Source organism: Melospiza melodia, chromosome 18, assembly GCF_035770615.1.
Source record: "Melospiza melodia melodia isolate bMelMel2 chromosome 18, bMelMel2.pri, whole genome shotgun sequence".
Classification (NCBI taxonomy): Eukaryota; Metazoa; Chordata; class Aves; order Passeriformes; family Passerellidae; genus Melospiza; species Melospiza melodia.
The window spans coordinates 14,019,299-14,037,870 of record NC_086211.1 but is presented as its reverse complement, the minus strand read 5'-3'; the positions used below and the strand labels follow the sequence as shown (position 1 = coordinate 14,037,870).

Below are 18,572 nucleotides of genomic sequence, written 5' to 3'. Positions count from 1 at the left end.
GGTCTCTGAAGGGTTAACTCAGTGCACCCATGCTCCAGGCATGACCTTACACTACACCCTGAGAAGCACGTTTGGATTAATCTCTTTAATTAGAAAAGAAGAACAAACCTTATGCTATTAAAATGATTAAGAGGTCAGCATTAAGGTATTAATTTTCAGTGCCAGCAGGATGGATTGATTTTGTTTATTTTTTTTTAATGGTGATGGGCAGAATGGGCAGCTTGAAAACTAGAGTGAAAGGTTTGTTTCTAAAAGAAAAGCCTTGCTTCTGATGTTGGAAGTTTTGGTGCCACATTGCTGAGCCTCAGTGCTGCTGGAATGGCAGTGCTGTGCTGGTGAGATCATGCACAGTCCCTGGGCTGGGGGTGGCAGCCACGCTCTGCTCTGGGGCTCTCAGCGTGGTCAGCAGCCACTCTGGGAGCCAGCAGCCAGTTCTGGAGTGTGCAGCCAGTTCTGGAGTGTGCAGCCTCTGGGAGGAGCTGCTGGGGCAGCCCTGTGAGGTTTTCCATCAAGGCAGCTGAAGCTTTGCTCTCCCTGCAGTGCTGCCCGTTCCAAGGGTGGTGGTGGATGGTTCCTTCGTGGGCATACCAGTAAATCTGGTATTTCTGCATGGCTTAGGAGCACAATGGGGGAACTTTGGCTTCCAGACACCAGCATGGTTTCACAGTTATCCCAATGACCAGCAGATGGAGTTGAGAGAATATTGCTTTTTGGGAGTGAAGGAAATAATTTTTCTTCAATTCTTGACTTAGAATTGGAGCAGCATATCTTCTCCTGTCCTTTTTTCCCCCCTCATCTCTTGCTAAACAGCATCAGGAGCTCTCTGTTGTGTTCTTCTTTGTTTTTTTTGATGTCCTATGGATTTCTGTAATAACAGATTTTGATCAGAAGACAGAAGTGAGTGGGGTGAGGATGTCTCAGGTGTGCTTTACTGCAGACCTCTGAGGGAGAGGAAGAAAGCTTTTAAACTGGGAGGCCAGGTTTAATTAGAGCAGGTAGAACTGTAGCTACTTAAAATAGACAACTGGTATTTTATTGTAGAGACGAGAGAGAAAAGGCTTTGTGAAGAATCACTTAACTCCAGTGCCCTTCCAGGGAGGAAGGCCTGTGTTCTGAGCCTTTCTGTGATTTTTCCTCTCTTGCAGCACAGCCACTCTCCCCTATCCCTGTGGAAAGGTCTGTGGCTCTTGCACTGGCAGCATGCTGAGTGTCTGCTTGCTGCTCTCTTCAGCATTCTCCCAGACTCTGCTGGGTTTGCTGTCACCGTGCTCACCTTCCCTGTGCCTGCCCTGACCTCCGCTCTGAAATTCAGATTCTCGTTCATAGGCAAGCTCACTCCTTCCCTTCCTCAAGAAAATCCCACCTGATTTACAGCAGTGGACAGCTGGGAAAAGGCTGTGCTTAGGTCTAAAGGAGAAGATCTTAATAACTTGGAAACAAATCCAGCAGCTACTGTTCAGTGCCAGGGAAAGGACACTGTTTTGTTGGGAGCAGAGCATCTCTGCCTTGCCTTAGTGCAGGAGTTCATGCTGGCCATGTGGATTGCTTTGAACTGTGGAATATTTTAGCATTTGCATCATCTGTAAATACAGTGCCAGGCTGGCAAAAGCTGACAAAGAGGAATTAATCTTTTCCCAATGCTCTGGCCCGTGTTCCACTCTCCCCTCCCCCATATGCAAACATAACAGTGGAGAGTATCCATTGCTGTGTCCTACCCTATTCCAGCAGCTGAGGTGCTCCACAGTCAGCACTCCAGCAGCATGGCTTTCCTTCCCTTACAAAATTCTCATTTGTGCTTTATCCTTTTTTCTATTCAGGATTTGCTGTCTGGGATTTTTACTGTTCCTCATTCCTCAGGTTGTTTTGTCCTCCATTAAAATACTGAGGTTTATGTAGGGTATATAAGCCCTCAATATTTTGCTGAGGCAATTTCCTATATGTGAGAGCTGGAATCTGTCTACACTTTCCTGTATTTTGTCCCCTTTTTCTACTTTGAAACACTTCTTCAGTGTATGTTTCTTGGCATTTGCTGATCCTGCAAATCAGAAAGATGAGATAAAACTCCACAAGTGTATCCTTAAGAAAGATGCTTATCCAGCCTTGATGCTTAGCAGACTCAATGGCATAGAATTGAGACCTTTACTGGTTTTAAAACAAAATTCTATTAACAATTAAAAGTGAAGTGCACTGACCAACTATTCAGGTTCTTTTTGTGGCCTGACCATAGGAGCCTTCCCACCTTTGAGGTAGTCATGGGCTTGCAGGTTCATTTGCCAGTGCCACCATTGAAAGTTAAAAATATTCCTGTTTACCCTTGACATGAAAACTCTGCCTTTATCCATGTCAGTGCCAAAGCTTTGAGATAAATCCTGAGCTCTAAACACATTCTTCATGTTAAGACTACAGCCTCAAGCTTCTCCGGGGGAGGTTCAGGAAGGATTTCCTCCCAGAGAGGTTTGTCAGCACTGGAATTGGCTGCCCAGGGAGGTGGTGGAGTCCCCATCACTGGAGGTGTCCAAGGAAGGCCTGGAGGTGGCACTCAGTGCTCTGGGCTGGTGACAAGGTGGGGATTGGGCACAGATTGGCTTTGATGATCTCAGAGGGCTCCTCCAACCTAAATAGTTCTGGGATTCTGTTGGCTTTGTGTTCAGGAGCTGGATACCTTCCTACCTCTCCTCATTTCCCACAGCACTGCCAGTGCTCAGGTTGGTGTTACAGGCTGACATCACTTATTTCCCTCCAGACAGCAGGACGGCCTTCTGAGGCCATGTCCAGTGCAGGAAACCTCTTTTCCTCTCCTGTGGAGCCTTCTGCCCACCATTCAGACTCAGATTCTGATTCCTCCTGCTCTTGGGTGAGGCAATGCAGCACTGCAGGGTTTTGGGGCACAAATGCAAATATTTGTGCATGCAGTGCTTATCTCAGCCCATTTGTGCACCTGTGAGCCTCCAACCTCTGTGGCCAAAGCTGGGGTTCCTAGTGTCACAAGGATCCTTCCTGTTTGGACAGGACCAGGCTGCTCATTCCATGCTGAGAGTGATTGCTGGAACCAGGGAAAACACCATCCGTGTGAACTGCAAGTAGTGTAAACAGGTTCTGTGTCACTTTCCCAGCGAAGCTCTGCTCATCAGGACTGCACTGGGGAATGCCTTTGGCCTTGCTGCCCCCCAGTAGCTGCTGCTTGATCTGTCCTTCAGTTTTGGGACAGAATGATGCTCCCTGGGCTCTGCAGAGCTGGTTCAACACTTACTAGAGCAGTCCTGCAAATCCTGTGGGCAGGAAAGACTTTTTTGAATCTTACTGGAAAAGTATGGGGATACTCATTATTGCAGTTGGTCACACTATGAACACTTAATTAAGATAGAAATATTGCTGATTGAAAGTTCTGTTTTTATATATATTACATATATTGTATATATTATAAGTATATTTTTATATATTGCTAATTGAAACATTTACAGTTCATGTGTGTATCCACTTTGTGCCTGCTATTCCTTCTCTGGAAGGGACCTTCAGGATCACACTTTAAACCTTTGGTTGGAAGAGAACTGAAGAAGTTTGGGGGTGTTTCACCTTAATGTACCTTTGTGTGGGATTTGTGGCAGTGGATTCTTAATAACCTCACTAAGACCTGCTGTTGATTCCAAACCTCTCTTATAGACCTAAAAGGCATTTTTTAAACACAGGATTTGTCCTCATACAGTGAAAGTCACATTCTTCTATCAGGGAGAAGGAAAAAAACATGGAAATAAACAGAAATTACAGAAGAAAAGTATTTTAAAACCATAATGCTCTGTAGAGTGGAGCTGAGGCAGAGTTCTGTATTGCATTGTTTACCTGCTGTAAGATTGCCACTGCTGCTGAGATTGCTGCCTACTTTGCTACAAAAAGGTACATAGTGTTCCATCTCAGCAGTGTTGAGTGCTTTTGTATATAAATACATAAAAACACAGAGAATTACTGGTCACTTCAGTAAAGTAAAACCACCAGGGAACTTTGAGTCCATCCAAGTCCACAAGAACCAGATACTTGTGCATCTGTGCTGCCCAGACCTGCAGGAAGGTTTTATCCTTCAGAATAGGGACAGGGCAGAACCATCTTCCTCTGTGAATGAGTTTCCATCATTTTCAAGGGTATTAATAGATGTATAAGTCAGTTTCTAGAAAACTGATTATTGACCTTTCCATCTCTGTCAGAGGCTTTAGCAGATTTCCAACCCCTGATCCATTTGCTCTGTTAATGGTGGAGCAAGTGGCAAGAGGGACAAAAATATCTCTTTTGCCTTGTTTATCTGATTGTTGAATTATTGATTTTAATTGTGGGTCCAGAAGTGCCTGAACTTCCTGCTTCAGCAAGAACATTGTCAGTCAGTCAGGTGAAGCAACCTGAAGAAGCTTTATATTCTGAGGGGGTTTTGTGCCTACCAACAACACACTGATCTGGACTGAAACTGCTTTGTTCTTCAAACCACTGATACTCTGCAATTCTGCTTTTTTTTTACTCAGTCTTCAAGTATCCCTCCTGGGTCAGGACATCTGTGCTGATACAGCTGCAGTTGTGTCTGTTAACTGGAAGGGTAGTAACAAAAGGAGGACTTGGCTTGGGAAACAATTCTTTGACTGGGATGAAAGCATCGCTTCCAACAAGATTTTCTTTGGCATGATCCCTGTATTTTTCTGCAGATTAGCTGAACTAATTGTTTCCTATTTGTGACCCAAGAATTGTTTCAGCAAAACCTCTCTGCTCTATGGATTTGCTCACAGGAGAAATGGAAGACTGAATTTCAGCTGCATGCAGTGGGAGCAGATGTTCATGGGTTTCCTTCATTCACCCCCTTATTCCTTTTATTGTTCTTTCTCTTGAAAGTTCAAGACAGATTCAGCATTTCCTCTTTGTCTAATACTTATTATAATCATTATCAAGTGGCAGAGTCTCCACTTCTTCCATCAAATACCAGACGTGGTGGCTTCTACTTGATCTTGTGTGCTTCATTCCCCAGAAGAAAAGCAAGCTCAAAAACCTGATGTGCAGGGACAAAGCTTGCTGCTGGACTAGGAAGAACTTGTGCAGGGAACTTTTTGTTTATCTAAGAAAATTAGGATTTTGTAGGCTGTGGAATTTCCTGGGGAGTCCTTCTCAAAGGTCAGAAGTAGAATGGGCTAGAACTGGTGTATGCTGACACTTAAACCTGATTTTCTTTAAATGTGGTACACAGGCTGTAGTCAGCTGTAGGTTAGTAGTTCTGCAGGCACTATTGAACTATTTCCTCTATGACCTCCTCAGCATAATCCTAGTGTTCCTATATTCTATTTAAAAGTCTTTTTCAGGGCTGGTTTTCATTAGGTAGCTTGAAATTTGGTGAACTTTCCTGTGGTAACCTGTTTTCACAGTGCATAATCAAATTGATTCTTGGGACAGTTGCTTGTTTGTCCATAAGATAAATTCAGGCTGCAAATCACAGGGATTGCAGCACTTACAGTCCCATATCTGTTCCTGCTAGGGGAGTCATTGCAGGCTGTGGATATGTTTAATTTTGAAAGTTAAGTTTCTCCATTTGTCCAGTAAGGTAGAAAAGCTGCCTGATCTGTGCTGAATAATTGACATGGTAAAGAGGCTGTTTCTCTTCTGCACTGTTATGAGCTGTGCCTTAAACTGAAGAGCTCTGTGGTTTGCAGCTGTCAGGCACAGCTCAGGCCTTGGTGCAGAAATGTGTCCATAAAGAATGGGTGCTGGAAATAAAACATTGGATTTTAAAGCTGATAGGACCCAGTGTCACCCTGTGGTATCTCTAGTTCTCCTCAGTAGCCATAATGCAATCCAGATTTAGGTGGCCCTTCCTAGGAGAAAACCATATACAGCTTGCCCTGGGAATTTTCTCTGTGGAAGGAATATCACTTGGAAGCAATAAGGATTAACTTAGGCTTGGAAAATCAGCTCGGCCTTCTGCTGTAATACATGGAGACAGTCATAGAATTTTGACTGTCTTCTCCCATTGGACTTCTTTTTGTTAGGGACAAGGAGCTAGGATTGATGTGTATAAAGTGTATGATACAAAAATCTGACCTATAGTATGAAAATAGAGTATTGAATTTATAGAATCATAGAATGGTGTGTGTTGGAAGGGACCTTAAAGAGTTCCACCTCTGAGCTCATAAGATAAGAGCTCATTGCTGTTGGACTGATGGTCTCTCTAATAAACAGTGTTTTGAATGGCTTGTTATATAAACTCTTGTTTGTCTAAGTGTTTTAACAGAGTGTTTAACTCTCAATACCTTGATGTTGTTTGAGCATTAGAAATGTTTTAGAGTGGTGCAATAACCCTTGTAGCTCACTGAACACTTAAAAAACAAGATGAAGACAGAACCGCGGCTCGCCGGCACAAGGCTGAACTCTCGTTTTTTCTCTCAGTCCCAGATGCAAACCCAAGTGCAGCAGGTGGGAATGGTCCCCACGCAGGCCATGGCCACCGGGCCCACGGCAGACCCCGAGAAGCGCAAGCTGATCCAGCAGCAGCTGGTCTTGCTGCTCCACGCCCACAAGTGTCAGCGGCGCGAGCAGGCCAACGGCGAGGTGCGCGCCTGCGCCCTGCCCCACTGCCGCACCATGAAGAACGTCCTCAACCACATGACACACTGCCAGGCTGGCAAGGCCTGCCAAGGTGAGCCCTCCCCGCCCTCCCCGGCCCCAGCCTTGCTCTGGCACTGCCATATTTGCTGAAAAATCCCTTTGCCGGGGTTTTTTCTCCTGGGAAGCTGAGAAGCCTCAGAGAAAAATGAAAACAATATTATCTGATTGCTTCTCCTGTGTTTTGCTCCTTTGGAATGTGGTTTGGACGTTGGTTACCAATTGGTCATTGTTTGATTGGTTTCATGTGAACTGTTGTAACTTAATGACCAATCACATCCAGCTGTGTTGGGATCCTGGAAGGAGTCATGGGTTTTTCATTAGTGTCCTGTTAAGCCTTCTGTCTGTATCCTTTCTCTATTCTTCAGTATAGTTTAGTATAGCATTGTATGATATGATATAATGTAATATTATGTAATGTAATGTGATATGATGTGATGATATGATATATAATATTATATAATGCAATGTAATATATGCTACAGTATAATATAATATAATATAATATAATATAATATAATATAATATAATATAATATAATATAATATAATATAATACTATATAATACTATATAATACTATATAATACTATATAATACAATAATGCAATATAATGCAATATAATATAATATAATATAATATAATATAATATAATATAATATAATATAATATAATATAATATAATATAATAATCAGCCTTCTAAGAGCATGAAGTCAGATTCATCATTTCCTTCCTGCCATGGGGGACCCCAAAAATACCACATTGCTCTTCTCAGCCCTGTGCCTGGCACAAAGGGATGTCAGCACTGGCTCTGTGGTTAAGCTGCTCCCAGCTCTGCCAGTTTAGAAAACAGAATGCAACATTTCCCCTCCTCAAGTAGGATGGTACCAGTACAGCCTTGCAAGCATCTTCTTCGTCTCCTCTGTTGTATTAAGTGTGATATCCACTGTGTCTTTTGTCTTAAATTTCAGTACTAGTTTCCTTCATTTGCACTTGGATCACAAGACGTTTCAGTTGTGTTTAGTTATATGTACAGTATTGCAATATTTGCCTTTTGGAAGTAGGATGGTAGCAGTGTAGCCTTGCTATCATCCTTTTCATCCCTGTTACATAAGGAGGGTGTAGTGTCCACCATGTCTGTCTTAAATGTTGGGACTGGTTTCCTTCATTTGCTGGTGGATCACAAAAAAATTTACTTGCTTGTGGTTTTAGTATTGCTTGTGAAGGAGAAGGAGTAGGGTTACTCTAAAAAATTAAATACTTCAAAACCAGTTGAAGAATAGAATTGCTCTAAAAACTGAAATAATTCAAAACCAATTAACCAAGGAGTGACTCTTAACTCTTGCTTTCCCTTGCTGCAGTTGCTCATTGTGCATCTTCGAGACAAATCATCTCCCACTGGAAGAATTGTACTCGGCACGACTGTCCCGTGTGCCTTCCTCTGAAAAATGCCAGTGACAAAAGAAACCAACAACGTGAGTATTTCTCTTACTGCTGTCACCATTGAAACTCTTAAACCAAAGTTGATCATGTGTGCAGTGGAGGAATAAACTCTTAGCAGTGTCCCAACAAACTTAGTAGCTGTTAACAATTTGTACAAGGATAAATATACCAGTGAATTTCCATTTCTGACCCTTAAAGGCAATTTATTACTTAAATACAGTAATACTTAAACACTTAAATATATAAATGTACTTAAATACACAATAATTGGGGAAGTCTGAGCTCAAGCACACATCTTTTCTAAAGGGTGTGGCAACTTCTAACTGATGTTCCATTGTGAGGCAGGTCAATAGATTCCAGTTATGAAGCAGTTTTGGATATAGGTAGGGGCTTGGGGAAGAGATAAGCTACTTGATTGTGTTTCTGGCTGCTAGAAACAAATCAAAAGGCTAATGATTTAAAATAATCAAAAATATTTGAAAAAATTATTCTCTCATGTAAAAAGGCCTGGGTGTCTTAATCATTTATTTAACACTGGCATAGATTAGCTGTAGTTCTGCAAATCATGCCTGGTTTTTATAATAGCTGAGCTGTTACTGATCCTTGGGGCCAGTCCATTTGTAGTTGATTTCTTCTTGCCTTTTGCTCTGAAAAAGAAAATTCTCAACTTATATTGGTAGGTTTGCTTCTCATCAAGTCCTTTGAAAAGATGCCAGGGTGGAACATTTTACAGCATCGATGTAAAGTTCTAGAAGTCTTAAGTAATGTTATGCCTAAGTATATATAAATAAGGGCTAAGAAGTGGAAAATAGCTGCAGGACTTGCAAAGCTTGTACATTGGAATTGGATTGGAAGCATTCTGCTAATTTCCAGCTAAGCTGAGACTGCAGTGGGGAACTCCAGTAAACCTTGGAGGATGGAGAATTTCTCCTAGGTTAGGGGGGAAAGTAGCTGCTAAAACTACCAAAATTATCCTTTGAGAATGTTCTCTTTATGGTGTAAGTAGGGGTTTTCTTCCTCCAAACTGAAAAAAAAGTTACAACTGTAGAGCTACTTGGAGGGCAGGATTTTGTTTTCATTTTACCAAACTTCTCCATGGTAAACAAGATAAATCTTGTGCTTTGAAGGTAGTAATTTGTTGCAAGTGATTACTTGTTTGACCCTTGAAAAATGTGTTGAAAGCTTTGCTTTTTAATATGATATGGTCTATTTGTGCTTAACATCCTTATTACACAGTTGTTATCAAAGTGCTAGCAACATCTACCAGAACAGAATTGTATTTTTCAATACAAGCTGCTGGTGAAAAGTAGTTTGTGCACCATTTGTTTGGTTGCTCATACAGCTGATCATAAGAGAACAAAAACTGGAACATAAACAAGCCTTAAAAATAATTTTGCTATGGAATCAAATATGATATTGTCTGAGTGCAACAGAATTGTAGTGGATAAGTGTAGAATTTGTCTCTCTTGTTGCATATGGAGGGAGATAAATATGAAATCTCCTTCTATTCAGTTAATCAATAAACCAGTGGTGCAGGGTTCTTTGTCCTGGATTGTGTCTGAGTCATACACATAACACCTCATGGTTTATTGGAAGTGAAAGAGGAGCACTTAAAGTACTTTTTTAGCTGTATTATAAAAGGTACCCCTTTTTGTGCATTCAGGAGGGTTTGTGAAATGATTTACATTGGTGTGTGCATTTTTAAATGTTGTGCCTGATCAGGTGGGTACTAACCAGAGCTGGATTAGACTGGAAGAAAATGTTGTCTTTCTTAAGAAAAATTCATAGTAGCTTCTACTGAATTGGGAGGAGGAGGGAGTCTGCATCTGGCAGAATACAGAGAATATTCAGAAAGGGAAAAAGGAATGAGGAGTGTACTGATCCTCCTCCTATTGCAGGGCTGCCTTCCTTGCAGAGAGTCCAGACCCTCCTTCCTGGGCCCACCCCTGTTTTCCTGTTGTTATTTCAGTCCTGGTGTGGCCATGCTGGGCTTTCAGAAGCTGTTTCAAAGGGTGCCCACCTTTTAGAACATTCTGCAGTGGAGCATGCTGAGCCATTGCAAGGTGGTGCCTCACTTCCATGCACAGCCATTCCTGTGCTTTTGTAGCTTTCTGTTCCTACTCCTTGGGGATCTGCAAGTCCTGGAAAGTCCTGGGGTTTAGGTTATTGCCTTGGAGCTGTTTCTGTGCAGGTCTTTTAGTGCTGGGATTTTTTGCAAAGAACATTGTGCTAGGTTTCTTTTGTATTGCCTTTTTTATTTATTTTTAAACACTCTTGAACTATATCTTACTATAATGGCTGATAGTGACCTGACTTGTTAACAGGACATATTGGGACAAATTTTAAATTCTTTTTGTTCCTCATGGTTTTTATTGTGTGTCCTATGTACCTCTGAGGGCGCTGGGGAAACTGGAAAACAAATACTATTTTGCACTAATGGTAAAACATTAAGCTTTTCTTTTGAATAAACAAGTGAATCCTGTGTTTTGAAGTAATGGCTTGAAATTTGATTGAAATATTTTGGAGTTGCAGGCTTGTTTTTTTTAGGAAGTTCTTCTTGTTCCCTATTGGGCCCAACACTATATGAGTTACAACCTTTTGCAAACAGTTGTTGATATATTTCCTAGTTTTGTAGCTGTGGCAGTTAATTTTTTGAAGATTCATCTTGTCATCCACTTGCTTGAGCTCCTTAATTCTTCCATTCCTGGCCTGAGCAGGTGTGTTGTGCCACAGCTCCTGGATCTGCTCCTGTTTGTCATGTCCTGGGCCATGCCCATGTGCAGCACTTGGTGTGCATCATTCCAGGATCAGGGGACCCTGCAAAACCCCTGGGATCTCACTCAGATGAGTGAGACGGGAAAGAGGAGTTGTGAACTTGGAGCTGGTCTCCTTGTAGGAAAATTTTAAATAAAATGCAGCAAGGAGAAAGCTGGATTAAGAAAGATGAAACTTGAGATAATTAATCTTCACCTAAAAGTGTGGTTTTAGAGGAAACACCAGAAATTCTGGTGTGTGTGAAGTCAGGGATGAAGGAGCAGAATCTGATGAGGGAAATGGAGGCAGGGACCATGATGTAGCTGGCTGATGCAGCAGGTTATTGAGTACAGGCAGGACATGGAGGAAAACCTGGATGTGGAGCTTCTGGGAGCCAGTCCTTTGCAGAGGAGGGAGTGAGTGCATCCATGCACAGGGAAATGTGTCCAGGAGAAGGAGGCAGCAACTCCTTCAGAGGAGTCTTGTTTCCTGTGAAAACAAAATGAAATCCAGCTTGTTCAAGTCTTACTGTCAGTGACTGTAAAATCTACAAACAAAACATGTCTCTTGTTTTTTTCAATTGCTAGAAATCAAATAGTGGTGACCCATCAGTTATCCCATGGAGCCCCATGGTGGATAATAGTCCTTGGATTAAGGAGCTCCACTGCTTGACTGATCCAATGTTGTACTGAAGGCTTATAATTTAATGCTTAACTTAAATAAAAATTAAAATGGCATTGGTGGTGAAGTTTTAAACTGACACTTCCTGCTTCAAGTTCCTCATAAAATCTTTGCCCCATGATTTGACTTAAGATACAGCCTTTAATTAAATGATTGTGTGCATTTATCTTCATGTACCTGCCTAATTCTGAGGGCAGGACTTGTGCTGAAGTGAGTCAAAAGCACCAGCACAGATTTTGCTCCACTGCAAGATGAGCAGAGTGAGGAACAGGACAAAACAAGACTCAGTTAAAGAATTCAGAAGTAAAATCAAACATTTTTAACCAGCATGGCTAAATTTAAATCAGCTCATAGCTTGTTGTCTGAGGTGATGAGGCAGAGTTGCTGAAGGATTTTGGTTTAACAATTGCCAGCTGTTTTAACAGACAGTTCTGTCTCAAATGCTACTTTCTTTTTGCATTTTAATTGTTAGTATTACCTTCTTTCAATTCTCCAAAATGGTTTAACATGTTCACTGGAGTGGTCAGGTTAGAGGAGTGCTGGGCGCTCATACTTAAAATAGCATTAGGGATCTGTGCTTAAAATAAATTTAATTAGCTGGAGGGGTTCCCCTCTAGAAGACTTGAGTGCAGTATCATTAAACAGCACCTGAGACAGACATTAAACAGTACCTGAGACAGGAATCCTGCAGGGGAGCTGCTCTTTGATGGCTTTGGTGCCTTCTGGGGCATTGGGATATCACTGGGGCTGCTCAGGAAGTTCTGGGGCTGCTTAACTTGTGCTTGTTTGAACCTTCCCTCCTCAGGTACATAAACACAAGTGACACTGGGGCACACAGAGCCAGCTGTCTTTACAGCATTTAGAATGTGAATTACAGAGCTCATTTCACACTTGCAGCTTCTGTCATGGGCTCCTCAACGTCTGAAACACCAGTTAAGAAAAATAAATTGCAGTAGACATTGCTTCACATAGCAGTGGCCTAATGTGTTTGTTCCAGGGCTGTGTTTATTTTAGTTGACTTTATTTCCTGCAGTATCTGCCACAGAAGGGACAGCATTTGCACTTGGGTCTCTCCAGAATAGAAATTTAATACTCTTTGCCTCCATCTTCTTGTTTGACAGATAATGTCATGCCTTCATATAAAACCAGTGAACAAACAGACAAAAAAAAAGAAAACCTCCTTCAAAACCAGGTTCCTGATATTGGGAAATACTCAGAACAGGATCCTGTTGAGTTGTGAATTGGTAGAAGAGCTGAGGCCAAATAGTTTAACACTGTTCTAACACAAAGGCTGAACTTGTGCTTTGTAGTGACTGAAGCTGCTGCCAAAGCCCAGCCCAGAGCTGTGGCTGGAGGGGCTGGACCTGTCCAAGTGAGCTCCAAGCCAAGCCTGCAGTCTCAGACAGTCACTGATTTTTCCCCAGAACGTGAGGGGTGGTGGAAGGCTGGGCTCTCCTCACTGGGGTGATCTGAGCCTTTTCCAGCTTCCCAAACATTGGCATCACCTGTGGGTGTTCTGCCATCTCTGCCATCTCCACACTTCAGCACTGAAAGCAGATTGGGGGGTTTTGTCCTAATTTTCTGGTGGAATATCATCCTCTAACAAGCTGGAATTCTTATTGGCTCCTGAATCAATCGGTGCTGTCAGGTTGATTGTCAGCCTTTTAAATCCCAGGGTGCCACAACTTTTGTGCTATTTAACTTTACTATTCCTTGGCTTGCAGTAGTGTGAAGGCATCTTTCTCCTAGGCTGTGTGATTCCAGAGTACTGCATGCAAGTCCAATGAGGAATTCATAAAAATGCTCTTTAATATGTCTTTTTTTGTAATTAAGCTGATAGGATCTTAATCAGCTTCTGCCTTTGTTTTTAAATTCTCTTGGAAGTGATCAGTAAGTTCAAAAGTTATTGTGAGTGTGTCCACAGAGTGTAAATATACATAAACCCTAATTTCCATGGTAATCCCAGCATTTAAAATACTGTGGATTGTCCTTTGGGGGAAAAAAGGATGTTTTTTGTAGGGCTGCTTATTCAGGAGAGTGAGATATCTGAGTTTATTTATTTGTAGTTCTTTGGCAAATGAGATCAAATTGATTTCTCATCTGGAGAGGGAGAAGTCTGGACTCTGCAGTGTGAGTGTTTTCTCTTGGGTGGAAGCTGGAAGCTTGTGTATCTCTTTCAGTGATTCAGTTTCCATGGTGGGTAAGGATTTAAGAAATCCTGGATAATGCTGTTAATGTCTCAGAAGGCTTGTTTTCCTGACTTTTTTATCTAACCACATGCCCCTACTAATATTTCAATAAAACAGTTATTGTTGCCTATATTAAGAGCCATTACTGTTGCTAAGTTTAGTTCACACATTTGTAATGCACATTACATATTTAATTACTTAAGGGGGAAAATGTGAAGGAAATGTTACTTCTACCAGAGTCCTGATTATCAAAATGCAGTGTCCCTGTGCTGAGGGTTGTACTCCATGGGTCATTCACCAGGGAACGTGGTATTACTTAGAATGGCAACTAAAATGAGAACCAGAATGCAAAATTTTGTTCTCTTCTGGATCAAGTAAATAGTACTTTTCCCTATTGTTTCCATTTCCTGTCTAAGGGAAATGACTCCTCCATACACCTGTGTGGTGGGAGAGGTTGGTTGGTTGTGGTAGCCATATAGGTTAATGAATACCTGAACATCATCTAAATTATTTACCAGGGTTCAACCCCTTACTGACTCTACAACTTATTTTAGATGTAGCCAGTACAATCTAAGTCTAAGACTCCTCAGGGTTTTTCATATCTCTTAAGTAATTTGGGGTTTAAGGTAATTTGGCCTTCAGAGGATTCATCTGGTGACTGCTCGCAATGAAAATTTCTACCAACAGATCTTCAGCATTACCTTTGTGTCCAAGGACACAGTGTTTCTGCTGAACTCAGGATCTCTGTTCTGGAGCCAAATATTTTGACCTAAAATGGGATTGATGGGAAAGAGGGAAGTAGAGGAATTAAATTTTTTTTCCCCTTTAGTTTACTGTCCCCAAGCATGAAAATCCTATTTAGCCTTATGTAGGAGCCTGTACTATATATCTATTACGAGTAATTATGGGCTTATCTGTCTGAAATTTACAGCACTTCTCTTTAGACTGCATGGAATAATAGCCAGGGTGGGTTCTGTCCTGTAGAATCAAAGGCTGAGTTTTCCCACAGTTGTTCTGTCCTCTGGCAGAAAAATATCTGTATCATAGAATATGTGCATGTTCTGGTGACTCTTGGCATGATTGGTTTTACTCCTTATTCCCATTGAGTTTTAATTTTTTATTATCCTTTCTCTTCTCTGTAGCCCTTTTAGGGTCTCCAGCAGGTGGGATCCAGAATTCCATCGGTTCTGTTGGCACGGGCCAGCAGAGCACTCCAGCACTAAGCAATCCCAACCCAATTGACCCCAGCTCCATGCAACGAGCCTATGCTGCCCTGGGGCTGCCATATGGCAACCAGCCCCAAACACAGCTGCAGCCCCAGGTCCAAGGCCAGCAGCCAGCACAGCCTCAGGCTCACCAGCAAATGAGGACCATTAATGCACTGGGTAGGTGGAGAAAAGACCAAGAAAAAAAAGAGTTAAAATGACTGATGTTGAATTTTAGCATAGTCTGGTATTTTGTTTGGTCAGAGTAGTGACTGTCTGTTCATGTTGTTTAGTAAGTTAAAAATACACTATTTATATACACTACCATTCATTTCCATTTGAATATTGAAAATTTTGAATTTAGTGCTTTTGACAAATAGCAGGAGTTTAAGTTTCTGTTAAAATATAGCTCATTCTGTTAAAATATAGCCCATAGCTCATTCTCTGATGTGATGAGACAGAATTTCTGAAGGATTTTTGTTTAACAATTGTTCCCTGTTCCAACAGATAATTCTGTCTCAAATACTTTATTTTTTGCATCTTAATTGCTAGTATTACCTTTAAAGCTTGTCGATCTAATCTTAAGAGTTTATGAATTTAAAATTTTAATTGATTGATTTTTGTAGTTCAGACTGAAAGTAACTTGGTTCCATAAGTAGCCATGTATGTGCAGCACAGCAGGTATTGTTATAAAAATACTTAACCTGATAAATTGCTTCTTTAGTTAGCCAGGTGGGTCAGTAAAGTGCAGTTTTGTCATATTATTGTCAAAATTGTGAACTGTGTACCAATGATGTTTAATTTTGTCCCAAAGGAGCCAACCAGATGAACCTTCCCGCAGGAGGAATAACAACAGACCAGCAACCGGGTCTAATTTCTGAAACTGCTCTTCCAACATCCCTTGGGACAAATAAGTAATGCACACATTTTCATTCTTGCTCAATTAAACATTTATTTCCATGTTTATGAAAGTAAATAAGAGCATGCTTTAAAAAGTGATTGTCTTGGCATGGAGATGGACGTGTACAGCTCTGCTCTCTCTCCTGTTTCAGTTCCAGAGCTGCCACTTTGTGCCTCCTGAGAGCCCCACAATATTTACTGCTTTTAAATGAAGTCCCAAAGGAAGAATATTTTTATTTTTAAGTTCATAGTTGTGATTCTTTACCATTCTCATTGTGAATGTGCCTTGTAAACTCCTGAGCTTTGCTGCTTTAGGGGTTGCAGTTTGTTGATGCCAAAATTTCATTTAAGAGAATGTTTAATGCAATCGCTAAAACTGATGAAAGCAACAACTCAAAAATTACTTCAGGCATCAAACCTATAACAAAACTCTGCATTCTGGTACTCTAACAGTCCCTTTTCTTTTTATTTCAGCCCACTAATGAATGATGGCACAAACTCTGGCAATGTTGGAAACCTCAGCTCAATGCCAACGGCTGCACCTCCTTCGAGTACCGGGGTAAGGAAAGCATGGCATGAACATGTCACTCAGGACCTGCGCAATCATTTAGTGCATAAACTGTAAGTATTCACCAAGGCTGCCTTTTTCTCAATGTTTTTAAAGAATTTCAATACAGTAGTTCTGCTATTAAGCTGAAAAGAAAGTTATCAGTAGTGGTTCTCAGGTGCTGGGACACTCAGGATGAGTTGTTACCTTTAATCCTCCTCTTCAGTTTGTTCTTTGTGCTCATTAAGGAGTGGGCATGGAATCAGTTTCTGTTGCTAGTAAATTTGCTCTGCTGTGGTGAACAGTTATTGAGACTCCAGACTGTTAAGCCTCACTTTATTTTCATAATTTCATTTGTTTTAATCTTGTGAGAAATAGTAAAATACTAACTTTTTAAAGCATTTTGATACGCTTTTACATATCTGATGTGTAAGGAAACATCCAGGGTGATTATCATAAAGCTGTATACAGATTTTGGGGTTTTTTTCTGAAGATCTTTTTCTGTTATTTCTGCTCTGTCCTTGCAGTGTCCAAGCCATCTTCCCCACTCCTGATCCAGCAGCACTGAAGGATCGCCGCATGGAGAACCTGGTGGCTTATGCCAGGAAAGTGGAAGGAGATATGTATGAATCTGCTAATAGTAGGGTATGTGGCTTCAGTCCAACATGTCACAGAACAGTAGTATCACAAATCTTAGAAGTGTAAAGAAAACCCCAGAGAATCATTTCACTGCCCTCTTCATGAGGAAAGTTGTGTTTTCTGTCTGTGACAGTGTTTGGCTAGTCCCAAGCCATGTAATTTATGTCACTCCAAGCTAATTCAGCTCTAGACACCATCTCCATCCCTACTTGCATCCTCCTGAAATGCAAGAAGCTTGGAGCACAACTTGCAGTTCTTGATGTTTTCCTTGCTGACTTCTTCCCTTTTTGAAAGTCTCTGTAAGCAGTAGTTTTAAATTTTTCTTAATGCCTCTTTTCCACTGGAGGTTTTCTCTAGGACCCAGTGCTGTTCCACTGCTTACCTTCCACCTGTACTGATGGAATTAATTCTCCTTTACTCTGCAGCACCAGGAGTAGTTGGGCTAAGACATAAGAAGTCAGTTTGGCTTCTTTGTGGATGGGAAATAAACCCAGAATTGCTGTTGTAGTTCACAATTTTTGCTGTCTGCACAGAGATGTCAGCTCAAATATCTCTTACTTGAAGGGAGCAAAGCCCTGCTGATTGACAGGCTGAGAATATGATATGGTGGTAATTCTACCCTAAAGGAGCCACTCCCTGGAAGTTTTCATTGGGAAAAGACAACAATATTAGTGCCAGTAGTAACAGCCAGCAAGATCCTACCTGATCAGAAACTTGAGATCCTTTCTTAAACAAGGGAGGAGCATCTAAAGAGAGCAGTTAGTGGCATTTCAGGTGATAATCAGATGATCTAGTCAGACATTTCTGCCTCTCTCAGCCCACCTGCCAGAAGAGCTGGAGATGGAAATGCAGGTTTTATTTCCTAGAGGCAGAGAGGCAGTGGCCATTCTTACAGTGCTGCTCAGTAACCACATTGTATCCTCCTTGTAGCTACACAGAGGTTGTTTACAAGGAAGACCTGGGTGTGCTCAGCCGTGGTTACCCTGGCAGCTTTAGACACCAGTTTTAGATAGAAGGAGGATTTCATGGTCACACCTGGCTGTCTAAATGCCTTCTCAGTAAGGATGAGCATAGCAAATTCCTGATTGTAAAATGAAATGCCTTCTGACAGACAAACACCCAGAAGTGTCTTCTCCTCACCCCTCAAAACAGCTGTCAGAGCCTCCTGGCCAGAAGTTTCTGTTTTTGGAATTTATCTAATGTATTTGGCTCCAAGCAGTGCACTTGGAAGAAGGCAGCAATTCAGAATGTGTTAACGATGCCGTGAGGAATTACATCCTTCCTTTTGAGGAGCTCCTGTTCTACTTTGACACTGAAAAACATATTAGTGGGAGGCATCATTGTAAGGAGTTTAATGCTGTTCTTGCAGTTGTGCTCCTTGTGAACACTGGCTTTGCAGTGGGAAAGCAGCACAATATTAAATTTACAAATAGGAGCTTACAACTGAAGTGGATTGAGAAGGGGAGGGGCTATAAAGCTTTTAAACTGGACAGCAGAAAGTGTCTGTGCTGATTTTTGAGAAACTCTGAGGAGAGAAGTGACCTGAAAAACAAAGCTTTATATTGCATGACTGGACTTCCTTAACAAGGC

At 41.5% G+C, this 18,572-nt stretch overlaps 1 protein-coding gene across 5 annotated transcripts in view; it reads left to right on the top strand.

Moving 5' to 3' along the window:
• Positions 1-18,572, top strand: part of CREBBP (CREB binding protein) — a 97,302-nt gene that overhangs the window by 41,471 nt on the left and 37,259 nt on the right. For all 5 annotated transcript variants that reach the window (XM_063171236.1, XM_063171235.1, XM_063171234.1 and 2 more), the window contains 6 exons: positions 6,409-6,658; positions 7,986-8,099; positions 14,834-15,076; positions 15,711-15,810; positions 16,271-16,417; positions 16,871-16,988. In XM_063171236.1, the coding sequence (XP_063027306.1) occupies positions 6,409-6,658; positions 7,986-8,099; positions 14,834-15,076; positions 15,711-15,810; positions 16,271-16,417; positions 16,871-16,988 (972 nt within the window). The remainder of the gene's footprint in view (positions 1-6,408; positions 6,659-7,985; positions 8,100-14,833; positions 15,077-15,710; positions 15,811-16,270; positions 16,418-16,870; positions 16,989-18,572) is intronic.